This window comes from Cinclus cinclus, chromosome 2, assembly GCF_963662255.1.
Source record: "Cinclus cinclus chromosome 2, bCinCin1.1, whole genome shotgun sequence".
NCBI lineage: Eukaryota > Metazoa > Chordata > Aves > Passeriformes > Cinclidae > Cinclus > Cinclus cinclus.
The window spans coordinates 79,630,494-79,648,161 of record NC_085047.1 but is presented as its reverse complement, the minus strand read 5'-3'; the positions used below and the strand labels follow the sequence as shown (position 1 = coordinate 79,648,161).

Here is a 17,668-nt window from a genome sequence, read left to right as displayed (position 1 = left end):
CTTGTGGAGTCTTTCGAAATACATAGACTCTTCATTCCTGCTTTCCCAGGGCATGTTTCCTTGTTGATGACCTGGGTGAATTTCTTTGTTTGGGCCGCAACCTTTAAGGCCAAGGTGTTCCATCACCTAATTTAAACAATGGTAAGTAGTGGTCTATGACAGATAAGGAGCTGTTGAAAATTTCAAGAAAAATTTATATGGCTCAGCTTTTTTTATTGAAATCGGATGGGCAAAAACTGGAATATTGGTAGAAAATTAATGCTTCCTATGTTTTGAAATCTTTTCAGTTTCTAAAATGTTAACAGGAATTGTTATTAGAAATAAATATAACACATTACTAGGTAGCACATTTTTTTTCTTTGATGTTTCATGTAGTTGCAATTATTCTAAAACATTTATTTAAAACAGGGAAAAAAAAGAACTGTGGCAAAACTTCTGGTTTTCTACCTCATTATTCCCATAAGTTTGAGCCCTAAAAATTTGTTAACTAACATCTTGTGAAATAGGTGCTCCTGTGATTTAGAGGCTTTTTCTGCAATTCTGATAAGGGAAAAAAAGGTTACGCGGGACTCCACTGACATTAATTTCACTGACATTAGAAAAACTAAATATGTGAAAGAGTTGCCAATGCTTTCAGCATTATATCTGATATATCTAAATCCATAATAAAGTATATTGCTGATAAATTCACTAAACCTGTGTCAAGATACTGCAAATTAGTTAAAACCTATACAAACGTCTTTCAATATATGACATATCTATGCCTACAGAATATTTATTATAATGGTATATTTCTTCCCTGTCTGACCATCCAGGATCCCCTTTGGCAGTCACTCTTGCATCACCTAAGCTGGTGCCAAGTTCCCCCCCCAGCTACACACCCCACACTCACACAGTCCCACCAGGTTTCTTCACCAGCTCGACCCCATGTTTCCCAAAGTAGGGTCCCAGACATCCAGATCGTTAAAATTATTTCATATCAGTACAATAGCTGAATAACAGAATAGCAGCTTGAGCTGGGTGCCTACAAGGAGAGACCCCAGGCAAAGGCACCCTGAGCATTTATACCCTCACAGTCTAAGCAAGCAAAAGTCTGGGTTCATCAGCTCCTGCTGTATCTTTGAGTGCCACAGTTCCCCGTGGTCTTTCTTAGGCAAAAAGTCATCAATTCACAGCCTCTTGCATCCCCAGAACTGAACCTGCAGCTCACACTGCAGCTGCACACCCAGATGCCTGCACTGGATGTATTCCTCAACAAGTATAATCTCATACTAGGACTTTCAGTTTATTTTTGTGTTAACCATATCCAAGCAATGGAATTTTTTCTTGTTTATGTTCAAATATTCAAGAAGTTTATTACTCTTTCTGTGATCTTAACTGAAATTCTAATACCTTATTTTCCAAACTACATTCTGAAGTGTTTCATACCTCATTTCTGTTTTCAAGTTGCCAGTTAGTTAAGGAACCCACAGATTCTCAAATGAGGGGTGTTTTCAAATCATCTGACTTACTACATCTACAGGCTGTAGAGAGAAGAGCTAGGACATGAGAGAGGTTAAAGGGTCCTCACTTGTAAAGGGAAGGGGTAGGAAAGAGATTGCAGCTTGCTGTTAAAGTTGTGGTTTAAAAAGCAGCATCTATTTTATTAAGTACAGCCAGTATAATTAACAAGTTTTTTAAGGTATTTTCTAGGCTTCTGTTTCTCTACAAATAAGATCTTATTGTGACTCAGAGACAATATGAGCCTTCAGAGAAGTTCTGGCAAAATTATTTGTCAAATTACTCTGGATTTGAGCTAGTGTTTTAGAAATTTTAAAGAACATATAAAGAAATGTGCTTAAAGATTCCATTTCAGATTGATCAAAACCAGGACACAGATTGCTAAGAGTTTCCAAATCTCTCTCAACCATTTTCTTCAAGGTAATGATCTCCAAACAGTTGACAGATTTAAGTCTTAAAATGTGCCAGAGGCTTTCTGTTCATCACAGGTGCAATTCCTGAGCTAAATTCTTCAGCTGTGGTTTGCTCCTTGATTTGCCATGTTTGTTAATCACTTGCTTGTTTTTTCATGTATCTCAGTCCTTTCATTTCACATTCAGGAAGTCCTGTTCACAAGAAGATTCCTGAAACACTGTTCATGACCAGAAGCAAGCAAAAGCATATTAAGCTCAACACATTTTTTTCTCTGCATTTGTGGGGGGGAAAGGCACTGAAATGATACATCTGAGCTTTGTTTGCTGGCTCTTTAGTACAAATCAAGTCATCTCCAGAGTATGATCCAGCCTAGTCAAAATCCAAAGTGGAGAAGGACTAGCAAAACAGTGTGATTTGGCCAATTGGAGAAGAAATGTGTAATAAATGTGTCATAAAGCAAATTTGTGCTAGCCAGCAAAACTATCTGCTTCGTTCTGCACAGAACTACCTAAGGGTTGAGATTGGATGGCCAAAAGATGTTCATAAGTTGTTTTCCACCATCCTTTTTATGCGCTCAGCATTAATTGGTCTGTCACATACACATTATATTTTAAGACAATTAAAAAGTATCCTGTCTTCTTAATTTTCTAGCTCCGTAAATCTGTTTTCAGCATCAGAGCAAGAAACCTTCTGGAAAAAGAGACAGCAATCAATAAAATTCTAAGGTAAGAGTCAGATGTGATTTGATATAGTTTTGACTGTCATCTGATTTCTTACAACTTTGTTTATCACAAATGTTACTGGATGTATAATATTCATAATAGTTTATCCCTTTGTAATACATCTGTTGCCTTCATTATCAAAGATAAATTGCTCTTTGGCTATTTTATGTGCTTAAACAGCAAAAAGAGAGGGACTGTACTTCAGTATATATTTCAGTTTTATCGTGCAGTAAGATCATGTTTCAGCTCTTTTCATTTCTTCCTTCTAAATTAACCAAAATGTGTCTGTTCATAAGGGGTATTATTTTTCCTAAAAAATTCTAGCCTGGTTCTTGCAAATATCTGTACCTAAGTGTCTACAGGGATTGTGTGCTAGGAAGCATAGACTACAGTTAGTCATATTCCACGTACCAAATGGTCAGTGAAGAAGATTTCAGAACCATGACTTCTGTAGAAAGATTTCCTGAATATTATAATAATGATCACTCCTTTTGGTATTCCGTAACTACTCAGCAAGCCTAAGTCTCCAAGACCCATTTCTGAAGTTATCATTTAGGTAACTCTGTGCTGCAGATTTTCATGCCACTGTTGGTTTTACATTAGAATGACTGTTCTCAGTATAAGGAGTGTTAATAATGCAAACAATGTATAGGTCACTGGTTTTATATTTATGTTTGCGATTTGTCAGTGAGAAGTCCCAGGTAAATACACAGTATTAATAGGAATACTGTTCTGAAAAGTACAAATTAAGTAAGGGAATATTTTTTGAGGAGCAGTGAACTAGGGGTTCTGTGTGATTTCTGGATTATGAAGTGTCTTGAATACCGTTTGAGTTCTCGTTCTTTTCAATGCTCTATAAGAATGCAGCACAGGGAGAACTGTGGAAATTAATGTCAAACTTTATGTCTTTAAACCCATCTAATGACAACATAAACAATTATTAATTCAAAGGAATACTAATTATAAAAATATTATTGATAAATTTAAGTGCAATACCATAAGTATTCAATCTTAACAAAGTTTAGTGCGTGATTTGTAAGCATTTCTTTCAGTTCTGTGCCTTGATTTTACGGGAATTACTGTTACAGATAGATTAAGCAAAATACTTCTAAAAAGGCAGGTTTAGATACAGGCATCCTGGCAGTATTTCAGTACAGCATTTGTAATTAAATTCTGTGTTATATGAGAGCTGTGAAATGTTATTGACACCTCCAGGGTTCCACAGATGTCAGTTTGTTTGGTGTATTTCAAACACTATACTGCAGAGGAAAAATGTAAATAAAAGAAAAACCCCACTTTTATGTATTCAAATATTAAAAAAAAAAACAAAAACAAAAACTCTTCTATAATAGAAGCTCCATTCTTTCTTAGATAGGGGAAAAAATTAAATTCTGGAAATTAAAATTCAGAATTCTCCCATCAGCACAGAACTTTCAGCCTTTCAGGAGAAATCTGAAATAGTGGGAGAAGAATCTGAACAAACCATTATTTGGACTTCACGAAGTTCTCAGAAATACAAGGACAGAACCAGAAATCAGCCCGCCCAGTTTCAATCCTGCTGAATTCCACTTGGTCCTTCAGATCATGGCTTCTGCCAAAGTCTTGTATGTAAAAGGACTTCTTATCAAATCACCTGAATTCCTCTGAAGTTTGTGAGGCAGAAGAATAAAGTTTTCATTTACTAATACGCTATTTTATTTTTAATTATCTATTTACTCTGCTAATTTAATCTACATTTACTGAGTTTTTCAGTCTATTTCCTGGGTCATCAGCAATAAACTTTGAGGAACAGAGAACAGGAGAGAACGTTCATCAAATAAGAAAAACATGGATCACATGTCCTCTAATGCTTTCTTGGGCTGCTTTTAAGTCATTTACAAAGAGTCTGGCTAAGAGTCTTCTCTCTCCTGAGAAAAAGAACAAACACTGTTTATTTTTCCTTGTTATTGACTCAAAAATTTTAAATAAGCTCTGATCTAATGACACTTGCAATGCATCTGCTCCAGCATAAGAAGATTATGTTCATGGCATATCTGGTGGGCAAACTGATGGAGATTGCCAGTGATGAGCTGACTGGTCCTGAGCCCTGACAGTGTTTCCATGTTAATGACAGTGAAGCTGTCCCCTGTTCCCCATGCAGGGGAATTTTACAAACAGAAAAAGAAGTGATAAGATTTACAGCTAAAACTTTAGATTCAGTTTAAATAATAACACAGGAAAATTCAAACTCTGAACACATGAGAGATTCTAGTTCTTACTTTTACTTTAGATGTAAATGCTGTAAACCTCTTCATAAAATTAGGTGACTCTCAGCTATTCAGAGTATCTGACAAAAGAAGAAATGGCATTTATGCCAAGAAAAATAAGAGGTAACTCAGAATATCTCTTCTGAAAAGATTGCTTCTAGCATAATTTTAATTTTTTTCTACCTGAATGAAGAAGCATTTTTCTAAAGCAAGACCTCTGTGTAGCAAAGCTGCCCATGGGCAAATTCAACTTGATGAAATTGGTGTGCTGAAAGGGAATTTTAAGTCTGTTCCAGCCTGAGTCCACCTCTGATCTTCTCTCCCGCCACCCCCGCTCCCACTTTTTAAACCTTGCTAAATTATTTTTAACCAAATTGTGAATGGTTCAATATAACCAACCATATAGAAGGACCATGCATTACACATAGGGTGCCATCATGTCTCTCTTGTGCATCCTTCTCTATCCAAACTTCATTTTTCCCTTTTATATGCTGAACAGCTTGACATATTCTTCCCCAAGATGAGGAAGAAGGACATTAATAGCCCTCGACCACTAAGAAAGATGGTTCATGCACTCAGTCCTAGGTGTCTCACCTGCTCATTTGCTGTTACATTATGCAGAAAAACTCATGTCTTGGGTATCTTTGTTTTCCTGCAGCTTTCTTGCTCCACCCCTAGGGAAATGTCTCATTTCTGAGCATCCTTGTTTAGAAGCCAACCTTCACCTTGCCTCCGTGAAGTCTTTGTGCAATTAGACATGGGAACCAAGTCAAGGATGTAGCTAGCAACTACGGTCCTGGTACTTTGATCAGTGCTTTGCATCACCATTGCCAGTGGCAGAGTACAAAGGCCTTAACTCTTCACATAAATCCATTTTGAGGTGGGGACTTCAACCTTGAAAAATGAAATGAGGTACAAGTGAGTTAGAGACATTTAGAACAACTTTTTCAAAATAAGATCCATCTTAATAGTGCCTCTGAATTGAAAACATCTCCATTCCTTTCTAAAATTAGAATGCATTTCCCTCAGCAGCAATAACCGCTTCTAGCAAATTTACTTTCTCCTGCATATCTTCAGTGCTTCACACTTTTCTCTCACTCTGTGTTGCTGCAAGCACCGCTTTTCCTCTTAAAGGCAAGTTTTGTGCCTGTGGTTCTGACCCTCATTCCTAGCTCGGTCATTACCTAAAAATTAGGTCTAGTCCTTTATTAGTCCCACTGGCTTTCTGAAGTAGAGAAAGTAGAGCAGGTCCAGCCAAAATGGTTGTGTATAAATCAATTATCTCCAGTGCTGAGGATGAGTTGTAAACAGCACCGAATGGTGGGGGAAATGAGCAAATTAAAAGTAATCTCATATAGCCCAAAATATAATCAAAAGTGTCAGTAGTGCAAAACCTGATTCTGGTGTGCATTAAACTGTGCATCACAGGATCAGAGAATGGTTGAGATTGGAAGGGGCCTCTGGAGGTCATCTGGTCCAACCTTCCTGCTCAAGCAGGACCACCCAGAACAAGTTGCCCAGAGCCACATCCAGCCACCTTTTGAATATCTCCAGGGAAAGAGACTCTACAATATATATATAAAATATATATTGTGACATTTTGGGAAACTTTTGTTTTTTTCAAATGGGCGGCTTTTTATTTACTTTTCATTAGAGCTGATGCTGTAGTCAAATCATAAACTGATGCTAGGGGTGTGCAATAGGATTTTCACTGTTCTAGATAAGATTTGTCTCATATGTTTCCTGGTCCTGAGGGAGTAACATAACTCATGCTTAAGTGGAGCACTCAGTTTCATAAACAACTAACTGCATTTATCTTTTGTTTGAAACTGAGAACGCTGTGGGGGAAGGGAAAGAGGGGGAAATAATTGCTTGAATTAAGTATCCTATTTTAGTTTGTTAATATGCTAGAAGATAATTCAGACTTTGTTCATACAAGTATTTCTGAAAAATACAGTGATTTCTAGGAAAGCTGTAAAGTTTATCTCTAAATAAAATCTCCCTGTACACTAGTACAAGGAATGACTAGACATCTTTCCCAACCTAAAGGATTCTATGATTCTGTGATCCTAGAAGATATACCTTTGGTATCCTGTATTAGAAATTTGCCTTTGTTAAATAACTGACTTTTTGGTTCTGACTTGCAACAAATTTATTGGCATATATTTTATTTTTTCTCTCTTAAGAGTATGATTTCTTTCTTCATAATTTTGAGGGTTTGACCCCATGCATTTCTCAGAACAAATGTTCAAGGTAAGTTCTGTTGATGATTGTTGTCATCCTGTGCAAAATCCAGACTTAGTCACCACTTTCCTAAATCTCTACAAGTGTACAGCATCTGGACTTCACCTGCCTGATGCAAACACAAACAAAAATAAATAATGAAACGCACATATCCATTGGAAAGAAGTTAATCTGTTTCATGGGGTTTGTGCCAAATGAACACCATGTTATGGATTACTGCAAAGCGCAGCTGTGAAGCAGAGGTTTTGGGCTATGGAATCTCCAACACTGCAGGTATGGAATTGATCCCATTTTGAGAGAGGTGGTAGACTGGGTAGACACTTGAGGTTTCTTCTCCTGCATTGCTTTTATTGATTCTTCTTCAGTCCAATAAAAATTGGTATTATATAAACATCTGTGAGAAGAGAAGCTAAAACAGCAAGGCAAGAATGATAATCACAATAAAAATTGCTAAAGGAAAGAAGGTCTCCTACCACAGCTCAACTGCCTGAGCAGCCACTAAAGAAAATAAGTGACTATGGTTTTTTGCTTTAGAGACATAAGGAAGGAAACAAGAAAACACATGAAAAAGAAAACAACCTGACTTATCCAAGTTGCATTAATAATCCATTTTATTTCACCAGAGAGATTCAGATGTCTTTAAAAAAGGAATATATTTTTCCCACCAAAAAAAAAAAGGTAGTGTAGATGTGGTGAAAATGTGCATTTTGCTTGATACTCAAAAAGTCCCTTACTAAATTAAATTTACAAACGAAAGAAAGAATCGCTACAACACCTCTCAGATGGATTCCCCATGAATCTTAGGCTGTCACGTTTTACCATATATTCCAAGTTACAGGGAGTTATAATGAGAGCATAGAAAGATTTAGTAAGGATAGAGAGTCCTAGAGAGTGGAAAGAGTGGTGAATGATGCTGATAACTGCACTGAAGTGCACCACACTACTAAGGCTTAAGTGCGAGCACATTTCAAGGAGAACAACAAAAGTACATAGCAATATTTGCAGTTGCTACAAATACTACAAAAATACTCATTAAAATACAGAAAAAAACCCAAAGCGATGTTATACTGGAATGCAAGATGGGTGAACACTTGTTGTGGAAAGGATGCCTGACTAAAAAATCCAAACATGAGCCACATGCTTACCCTCTGCAAGAGACCTCAGAATATTCATGAAAGGTATAGTATTTTGAATTATTCATCAAAACCTTTAACATTTTATATTTGGCCGAAGAACGTTACTTGAACACTCTGTTCACGACTTATTTTTCAGGAATTCCAAAGCATGAAATAGTTTGAAGGACTTCAAAAATGTGGACCTCCTAATTGGTTGCAGGTAATGCAAACTAGGTGGTACAAACTAAATTATATCCTAGTATTGTCTTGTTCTGTGTGATCTTCATATGACTTTCTGGTTACCTAAGAAATTTAATTTTCACTTTCAGGATATTTTGTTACATTTGCACTTTTCAAGGTAAATTTGGAGCATGTGGTTTGCAGCTGCTGAACTGTGTTCAGAGTTCTGCAAAGTGAGTACAAAGTCCAGAAGCTTGACATATTTCTTGTCTCTTCTCCTTTGTTTCATACCTTCATTATTCCTGCACAAGTGGAAATAAACCTAATATTTCAGAAAGGAGGTATGGGAAGATGAAAAGGGCAATTTTAGCTAAAAAGGGTGATTTTGCCTCTGTTTTTTAAGGAAAGGTAAAAAGATTCTGACCAGCTACAGTTACATAAAAATGTATGAAGGCAAGAAACGTGTTTTTTTAAAACTCCAGTTTTCAAACCACATAGGACTGAATTTTTAACACTGTGGGATGTTGATTGTGCCTGGTGTGGAATTCCTCTCCAGGTAGCCAAATCTGCCTGTGAGCTAAGGGATGAACTCTACCATCTAGTTGACAGAGGTCTAATCAATAAGGATAATAGAACCCTGAGAGATCTTTAGCTGACTGCTTTGTCTTTAGATGACCACTTTATGGTTACTTTAATACCTTCCAAACATCATTAATTAAATTAATGGATCAAACATTCAATGCAGTTGTTCACATATGGACATACAGTAATGTGTGAGATGTCAGAGGATGTCCAAAACATCCCCTGAAAGATGGCAGGTAATATACCGATTTCTAGGGGTATTGTACCCTGCTGGAGCAGCAGCTGGAAGCAAAGCAAAATACTCCAAGGCATGGCAAGTGCTGCTGGCCACCTATGTTCAGCCAATTTAATTGGGTCCTACACCTCCATTGGCCATGAGCTGACTAAAAGGCTGGACATGTGGCTCACAGGCAGACACTGAGAGGAAACATGTGTGTGTCTACAATGAGAACACAAACCCTACTGCAGACTTTAAAACTGGCAACTCTGCAATTCTGAAAAATTAATGGCACCTCCCACCTTTTAAAAATGTCTCCAAAGAGCTCTAGGTGTCTAAGCAGCTGAAAAATGTACAGATTCTGAGTCAAAAAGATAACTAAGTATGGCTTTTACTAAGAGTTCATACAAGGAAGATTAATTCCCAAGGTACTAGTTCCTGTTAAGTGGAGAATGCCAGGAGAGAGGCTGTCAAAAGCAGACAAGGCCCTTTCAGCACTTCTTTTTCTCCGGATATACAAAAATGTTTATTTGCAATTACTTGATAAAATTTCTGATCTCTGTGCTAAACAACTGTTATTATGTTATTTCTCTGTTGACTTCACAAGAGCTGCCAGGCTTCCAGTGGTATTGAAAATGAGGCAATGGATGTAAATGCTAAATACAGTTTTAGCAATCTAAATTAGAGATCATAAACAGTTCTAAGTCTTTCTGCGTGTCCCTTCTGCCATAGTATGCCCATAATATATGGCTATTTCACAATATTATTAACAATTAAATATTCCACCTTGTTCATTATTCAGGTAAGGAATTTATTGCTTAAGCTTTAAAGCTGTCTTTTATTATGAAGACTTAAGTGTTTATGTAACTTGGCATTCAAGTTGCTGTGTACAAGAGCACGAAAAATTTATGTGCAAGTTACATTTTGACGTCAAAATAACTTTTACTTATTAGAAGCAGAGCATTATAATTTATATCTACAAGGGAAAAAAGAGATAAGGTACCCTTTTTGTCACACCAAGAAACCTCTATGGAGAAGTCAGACCCCAGAACTTTTCATTCTCTCTGCTGGGAAAAAGTGAATTGTCATTTTAATGGAATGAGATAGGATCTATTTTTAGGAAATTATTATTTTCTTTTTTTTCCTCTTATTCAATCAAAAATTGCGAAGGTATTCAAATATTTTCGTTGTTTTCTGACAGTGTTATGTGGTATCATCCTCCACAACATAATCCTTAAAATCCTTTGGTATTAAAATGTTAATGATTTGTCTAAGTGTCTGTGTTTTATAAGGTATGCAGTAATTTTCTCATATGTCCTGATGCTTTAGTTCAGTATAGTGTAACCTAATGTTTTCTATAACAAGTGTAGCACAATGTATTTTTCTAGCATGCTAATCTGATTGGCAGTGGTGGCACTGACAAGCATTCTAAGCTTCTCATTTTTGTTCCAGATATCACTTTGGATTCCTACTTGTATCATTTATATGTTTAAATCCAGAAGAAGGATAAAAAGTGAAGAAGAGTGAAAAATAATGACACAGTGGGGAAAGAGCATGCCATGGACACCTTTTGCCATCAAGCATGATCATCCCATGTTGTCAAGGCATTTGTCTAAGTCTTACAGACTGGCAAATAGAGTGGTTACACAAAGGGTGTATAGATTTTTTTCAGCTTTTCTGGGGAAAAAAATGAAGATTCAGTTCAATAAAAAGTGTGGAATATTACCAGCTGAGTCTTGTGTTTCTGTAAACGGTCTCATAACACAAAATGAGGAATAAGGAGTGCACAGTGTAAGTTTTAAAATAAACCATTCTGAAAAGTTAAAAGTTTCCAATGTTGAAATTCCATTTCTCAGCCATCAGAGGGATCTGTGTGAGCTCTTTTAGTAGAAACCTCTCTTTTTCTTAAGCAAATCAATTTCATTGTAGCTATCAAGATGAAGATACCCATGCTTGGTTTGCCTGTGGCACACTTACTGGCCAAATACTCATTTCTGCCAAAATGTGCAATTTTTTTGCCATTATTAAGCAAAAAACAACATGAACCATGAGCAAACAAGTGAGAAAACCCACACAATCAAATGCTGCAAGTTGACTGCATTCCCAGAGAGAAGACATTTCATATTACAGCATGTCAGCAATGCGCAGCTTTTCATTTCATACTGGATAGGATTCCAGTTGTTTTGAAAACTCCAAGTTATGTTCTAGGTCCTAAGTGTGTATGTATAGACCTGAAAGGCACTACAATTGCTGTTGTACTTGTTCTACTCCCTTCTTTATAGCTGAGAAACTGGTTTTACTGATGTTTAGTGTGTTGCTTGACCCCTTTCACACTTAGTGAAGTCTTGAGGGACCAAATATTCTACAGCAAGCTGAAAAAAAGTCACAAATGGTCCTTGCTAAGGCATGGAGGAGGATCATTGGATGGCCCGTTGTGTTGCAGAGTGGGGCTCCATTGCTTTGGAAATATTTTCATGGCAAGTCCATTGCTCTGGTATTGTTATTCACTATTGTTATTCACTATTGTTCTTGAAGTACTTGTTCCCCACAAAGCCAAGCTGATTTCTCTGAATGTGCTACCTCTGGAATGATCATTCATACTGAAAACTCTGTGTCATCTTTACATTTCTTCATAGGGCCTGCACTAGACAGCGCATGCTGAGTGGATCATTTGAGGGGCAGCCAGCCAAGGAACGGTCAATACTTAGTGTCCAGCATCATATACGACAAGAACGCAGGTAAAAATGGACAGAAGGGATGGTTTTAAAATATTTGGAAAATAAAGGTGACAAAAGAAATTAAATTTGAGCAATCCCTAACATGCGAAAAGACAAAACTACTTACTTGTACAAAGAACTGAATTCTACATTCTTCATTGTAACCATAATGAAATTCATTGTACTTTATAAATGGAAAAAATGCCTTTTTATTTCAAATGTCATTTCCTTTGCCGACTATAAAGCTATCAATTTAAAGATCAGAAGGACAGAAATTGGCTTATGTTAGACCAGATTGAAAACAATTGAAAAGCACATAAGCTTCTGATGTTAGCAAGAGAAAAATGATAAGAATTTGAGGTATTGGGTGTCTGGAGAGAAATGCTTTATAATGGTCATCTTATAAAGGTCAAAATTTCATCTTGAGATGTATTGTTAAATTGATTATGATTTGTTTCAGGTCACTGAGACATGGTTCCAACAGCCAACGAATCAGCAGAGGAAAATCTCTTGAAACATTGACTCAAGATGTAAGTCCTCATAGAAATGCTGGTTTTGGTTTGAGAATATAAGAAATTAGAATATGTAGTATTAAATAAATGCTTGTGTAAGACTTATTCTATTTATGAACTTGCTTGCAATTTGTCTTTTGTAATCTTGAAAGGAATTCATAAGACAAATGCTGTAACTGCATTGGAATTATCCTCAAAATAATTGACATGGTTATTTCACTGATAGACTAACTGGTCCTGGAACACTTGCTGAGATACTTTCACTGAATCTGTAGACACTGCATGAGGACCACAACAGTTGCTACCCAGGGCACCTTAAAAAGCTTTACTCTGGAATTATACAAATCACTCAGGCTGGCAAAACATAACTTCAAAATTTCTGATGGAAGTTTAGTAATATTTTCCAAGCAGCAGAACTGTCAGACAAAGGGACAAAGACTAAAAGGGAGGATAGTAATCATGGATTTCACTGTCATGTAATTTCATGCAGTTAAGTGCATTTTCATTTCTGCAAATTCATATGATATTTTGTGGATCTCTGTGGCAATGAAATTTCAAGATGCAGTATTAGTCACCCCATTTCCAAACTATTTCAGCCATTAAAGGCAACTAAGGCAGATGTGGCTTTGCTAGTGTCTAACAGTAAGGATAACATTACCTTAGTGTTGGCATTACCCCACCAGGAGTACTTCAAAGACTCACATAACTCAGAATAATAATGCTGATTGTTCCCTCCACTGCATGAGCTCAGACAGCATCCTGCCTCCATCCTTCCCTTCCTCCCTCTCCCTCATCCCGGCACTCAGCAGTCACTACCTATATGATCTGCATACCCCACAGTATGGCAACCATGCAGCAGGCTTGAGAAGCTGAAATGGTGTCTAAAGCCTTTTCTTTCCCAGTCTTTGCCCTTAGTAAGTTTGATTGTATTCATTCCAGTTCAAAGAGGTTAGCTAGTCTTACAGGATCTCTGTTTTTAAAGTTAAAAGTTAGATTGGATGGAGCCTCAAGCATGAAATTAGAACTGAAATTAACCTTGATGAAAATAAGGAGCCTTATACTGTAGATAGAAAATACTGTGCAATATGCTTGACTGAGTTGATGTGCAGTACATTTAGAAATAAAGATCTTTCATTTGAATATTTCTATATAAAATACCATATCTTGCTTTCATCTTGAAAGATTAAAAAATAACAACCCTTAGACCTCGATTAAAAGGAATCATTTTGCTTCTAGCACTCCAACACAGTGAGATACAGAAATGCACAGAGAGAAGACAGTGAGATAAAGATGATCCAAGAAAAAAAGGAACAAGCTGAAATGAAAAGGTATTTAAAAATCAAAAGTCTGAGTGCACATTTTCTGTATTAAATATTCTCTGTATGAAGTATTAAGAGTCAACATGAAAAAAAGAACAAAGTGTAAGGGATATTTTTGCCAGGGATAATGTGTAACACTTAATAATTTACGTTTTTTTCAAAAGGAAAGTTCAGGAGGAGGAGCTGAGAGAGAATCACCCGTATTTCGATAAACCCCTTTTCATAGTTGGTCGTGAGCACAGATTCAGGAACTTCTGCCGAGTGGTGGTACGGGCTCGCTTTAATGCGTAAGTTTATTTCATATCAGCATTGGTTCCAAAGGGTGCTTACCTCCATGTCCTCAGAAATCAAGCTCTAACTTCCCTTTTACAAGGAAAACTGCATATAGTGCGGTCACCACACTAGCTGGCAGGCAGGTGTCTGTGGTGCAGTCTTGCTGCTGGAGGAAAGGAAGCAACAAAATGCTGTGTTAGGGCAGACATGTTCGAGCAGTCTGTGATGCTGAGATGGACAAGACCTTGGGGAAACTGCAGGCATGAGCTCACAGGAAAAGCTAATGTTTCCCACTTCTAGATGCTTGGGAATCAGCTTGCTATTCCCCTCTTAGTTCTCATCATAAGTCAGGAAGGTTTTATACACCAGCACTTACTTGTAGAACAGAAAAAGGGGAAGAGAAATAAATTGCACCTATGCTCACCCAAATACTCTGTAGCCTATAACAAGGCACCCAGGATGGGCGTGGAAGGTGTTCAGCTGTGGGAGATAAAAGGAGAAAAGCTGAAACTGAATGAAAACCAGAAAGACTCAGCAACTAAGCTGTAGGTATACGTGAGTGTGGCAGACAGAGATGCATGTACAAGCAGCTTTCTGTAAAAACATCTCACAACTCTTCTTTTAAACCTCTGTCTCTTGCTGGCACCCTGATTTTAAAAGGTTAATACGTGTCACCTTGCACAGAGCAGTGTAAGACAGAAGGTAGGTCAAGACCATAGGCTTGGCACTTAGAACAACTGGTTTCAGCAGCTGTTTTACCATTGATTTTTTTCTGTGCCCTTCAACAAATTACTTCTAATTAACATGACAGGATGGTCAGATACTCAGTTTTAACAATACCTACATTTAAGCTTCTGCCACATTTGTAGAGACATGTCCTTGAGCTGTGTCCCTACTTTTCTATGCAACTACTAACTTGATTGTGGTGCATTGGTCCATGAAGCAGTTGCAAATTAAAACAGAAAAACGAAACACACAGTCAGTCAAATCCACTTAGCATGTATTTGTCTGTGCCTCTTAGCATTTCTAAGTGCCCAGTGGTAACAGGATATTTATACTAAAACAGTTTAAATAAAATGTTTGCAATTATAATAATAATACACTGATTTTCTTAAATGGTCATCTTTTTTTATATTTATTTACTTAAATCCTCCCTGCTTTATTTGTTGTCCCATCTAGCTTACCAAGTAAGATATTCTTGATATCTTTTTCAAACTGATAGGATACAATTTTTTTCCTAATAAAAAAATATTTTTCTAATAAAAAAAGCTGAGGAATGCTGGTATGTGCAAGGTAGGGAGAGGCATGAGTTTAAGAAGCAAAAGTCAGTGGATTCAGTGAGAAGTAACCTAATCCAGTATGTTCTGTGTGCTTACTTGTGTGAGTGGATGAACCTGGCCTGTGGAAGATGTTTCTGGTTCTTCTTGTGTCTTGTGCATTCCTGTAATTCATAACCATGAAATGTATCTGGTGGCAATTCCTCAAATCTGTTCAGTCCATTTTTCACTTTAAGCTCAGCAAGGAAGTAATGGCAATTTCACATCCCAATGCCTAGAGCCCTCCAATGAAATATAGGATATATCAGTGCAGATCCTGTCTTGGCATGATTTCCTGCGGGAGTCGGAAGATAAGTAAAAGTGCCTATAACCAGTGGGTCAGGGAGGCTTCTTGGAAAGTGTTCTTGTAGCCTCTCCCACAGCAGTCATTCTGCTTTGTACGAAATTGATAAATAATTTCTGCAGCAGGAACTTAACTCATGTCACCTAGATATGTGCATATTACTTACACAGTGGTTCTCACTCTTTGACTGCCTAGTGGGTGTTTGGATATGGCAGGTGGAGCACAGCAATTACATGGGAAAATTCAGATACAGAGAATCTAAAAATATTATTCAGGAAAATATTAAAGTACTAATACAACTAATAAAAGACATAGAGCTTGCGGAAGGGTGTGTGTGTGTGTGTGTGTGTGCGCGCGTGTGTTTGTGTGTGTGTGTGTGTTTATGTTAACTGAGGATATCATATGATCATAGAATTATAGTGGTTTGAGTTGCAAGGAGCCTTAAGAATCATCTAGTTCCAACCCATCTGCCTTAGACAGGGACACCTTTCACTAGGCCTGGTTGCTCAGAGCCTCATCCAGTCATGATCCAAGAAGTTTTGAATTGTAAAGAGCATTTTGATACCTAAAATTCAGTAGCAGGTTATCCCCCTTATTCCCAAGAAAATTACAAGATTAAGTCCTTGTTTACAAAATCAAGGCCCAAAAACCTGTCAGTTCAAAGAATCTTAGAGGAATTATAGGTATGAAGAGTTAAAGTGATCCTAGCTGTGTTGATAATATGACTGAAATTACATAGAACTCCATATAAATGGAACTTATACAGACATTTAAAATAAAGACAGGATAAAATGGAGCCTTGATTTTGGATAGAAATTACTTTGAGTTGATGGATGCATGGTATAATTACAATGCTGACTAAAATAAAATGTAAATTACTGTATCTTTTCTTCTTTTTATAGTTCTAAAACAGATCCTGTTACTGGAGCTGTGAAAAATACCAAATACCATCAGCTTTAGTAAGCGCTGCAAAAGTAACTTTGCTTGGTCTCATAAGCCTGGAGTATAAGTGTGTATGCACACTCGTGCATGGATGTGTGTAAATGTGCATGCACATGTGTATGTCTTTTTTTTTTTTTTCTTTTTTCTTTTTTTTTTTTTTGAAGTGTTTTTCTTACCATGGAGTTATTTGTTGAGAAGGATGAACAGGAAGAGAGTTTTTTAATTAGACTTTCCTTCTTCATCTGCATGCAACTTCTCTAGTTTTACTACACATTTCTGAAATACTGAAATCTTTGGCACTTCTTGGCTCAATTTATTTTTCATAGGAAAGCACTTAATTGTAGTGTAGGCACAAAGCAAGTACACAGAGCTAAGGGCATTTCTGTAATGGCATTTCCTTATGTATCCTCCACAGTGACTTGCTGGGTTTGGTTACTTACCTGGACTGGGTCATGATCATCGTTACAATATGCTCCTGCATTTCCATGATGTTTGAATCCCCTTTCAGAAGAGTTATGCATGCTCCAACACTCCAGGTACTGCCACTGAATCACTTTACAATTATTGAATCATAGTCACCTTGCTTTTCCCCACTTCCTATTCCTAAATTATGGTTGTACTCTGCTTTTGTTTTCAGATTGCTGAATATGTTTTTGTAATATTCATGAGCATTGAGCTTAATCTGAAGATTATGGCAGATGGCTTGTTCTTTACACCAACAGCTGTCATTAGGGACTTTGGAGGAGTTATGGACATATTTATATATCTTGTAAGTTTTTATATTTATGGAAGGTTTTTTGTGGCATTCTTAATTCTCATATATTTGGTTATATAAATGTTTAGTAGTGTGAAAAAGTTTGGCCCTGTACCCTGATGTAAATGTGGTAATGATGAATGAATGTGATGAACACCTGGCAATTTACTGTGGGGTCATTTTATGGCCCCTTTTAATTCTTCATTTGTTGTTACATTTTTAAGCATCAGATCTGATTTTCCTTCAGAGTAAACTCGATAATTCTGACCTTGTTTCAGCATTTTTAAGCAAGAGAATCTTAATTTTACCTG

General features: G+C 36.9%; 1 protein-coding gene across 2 annotated transcripts in view; it reads left to right on the top strand.

Annotated features, from left to right (window-relative positions):
• Window positions 1-17,668, top strand: part of NALCN (sodium leak channel, non-selective) — a 215,651-nt gene that overhangs the window by 171,692 nt on the left and 26,291 nt on the right. For both annotated transcript variants that reach the window (XM_062514911.1, XM_062514910.1), the window contains 8 exons: window positions 2,566-2,639; window positions 11,857-11,958; window positions 12,398-12,467; window positions 13,686-13,777; window positions 13,933-14,055; window positions 16,564-16,620; window positions 17,019-17,139; window positions 17,241-17,372. In XM_062514911.1, the coding sequence (XP_062370895.1) occupies window positions 2,566-2,639; window positions 11,857-11,958; window positions 12,398-12,467; window positions 13,686-13,777; window positions 13,933-14,055; window positions 16,564-16,620; window positions 17,019-17,139; window positions 17,241-17,372 (771 nt within the window). The remainder of the gene's footprint in view (window positions 1-2,565; window positions 2,640-11,856; window positions 11,959-12,397; window positions 12,468-13,685; window positions 13,778-13,932; window positions 14,056-16,563; window positions 16,621-17,018; window positions 17,140-17,240; window positions 17,373-17,668) is intronic.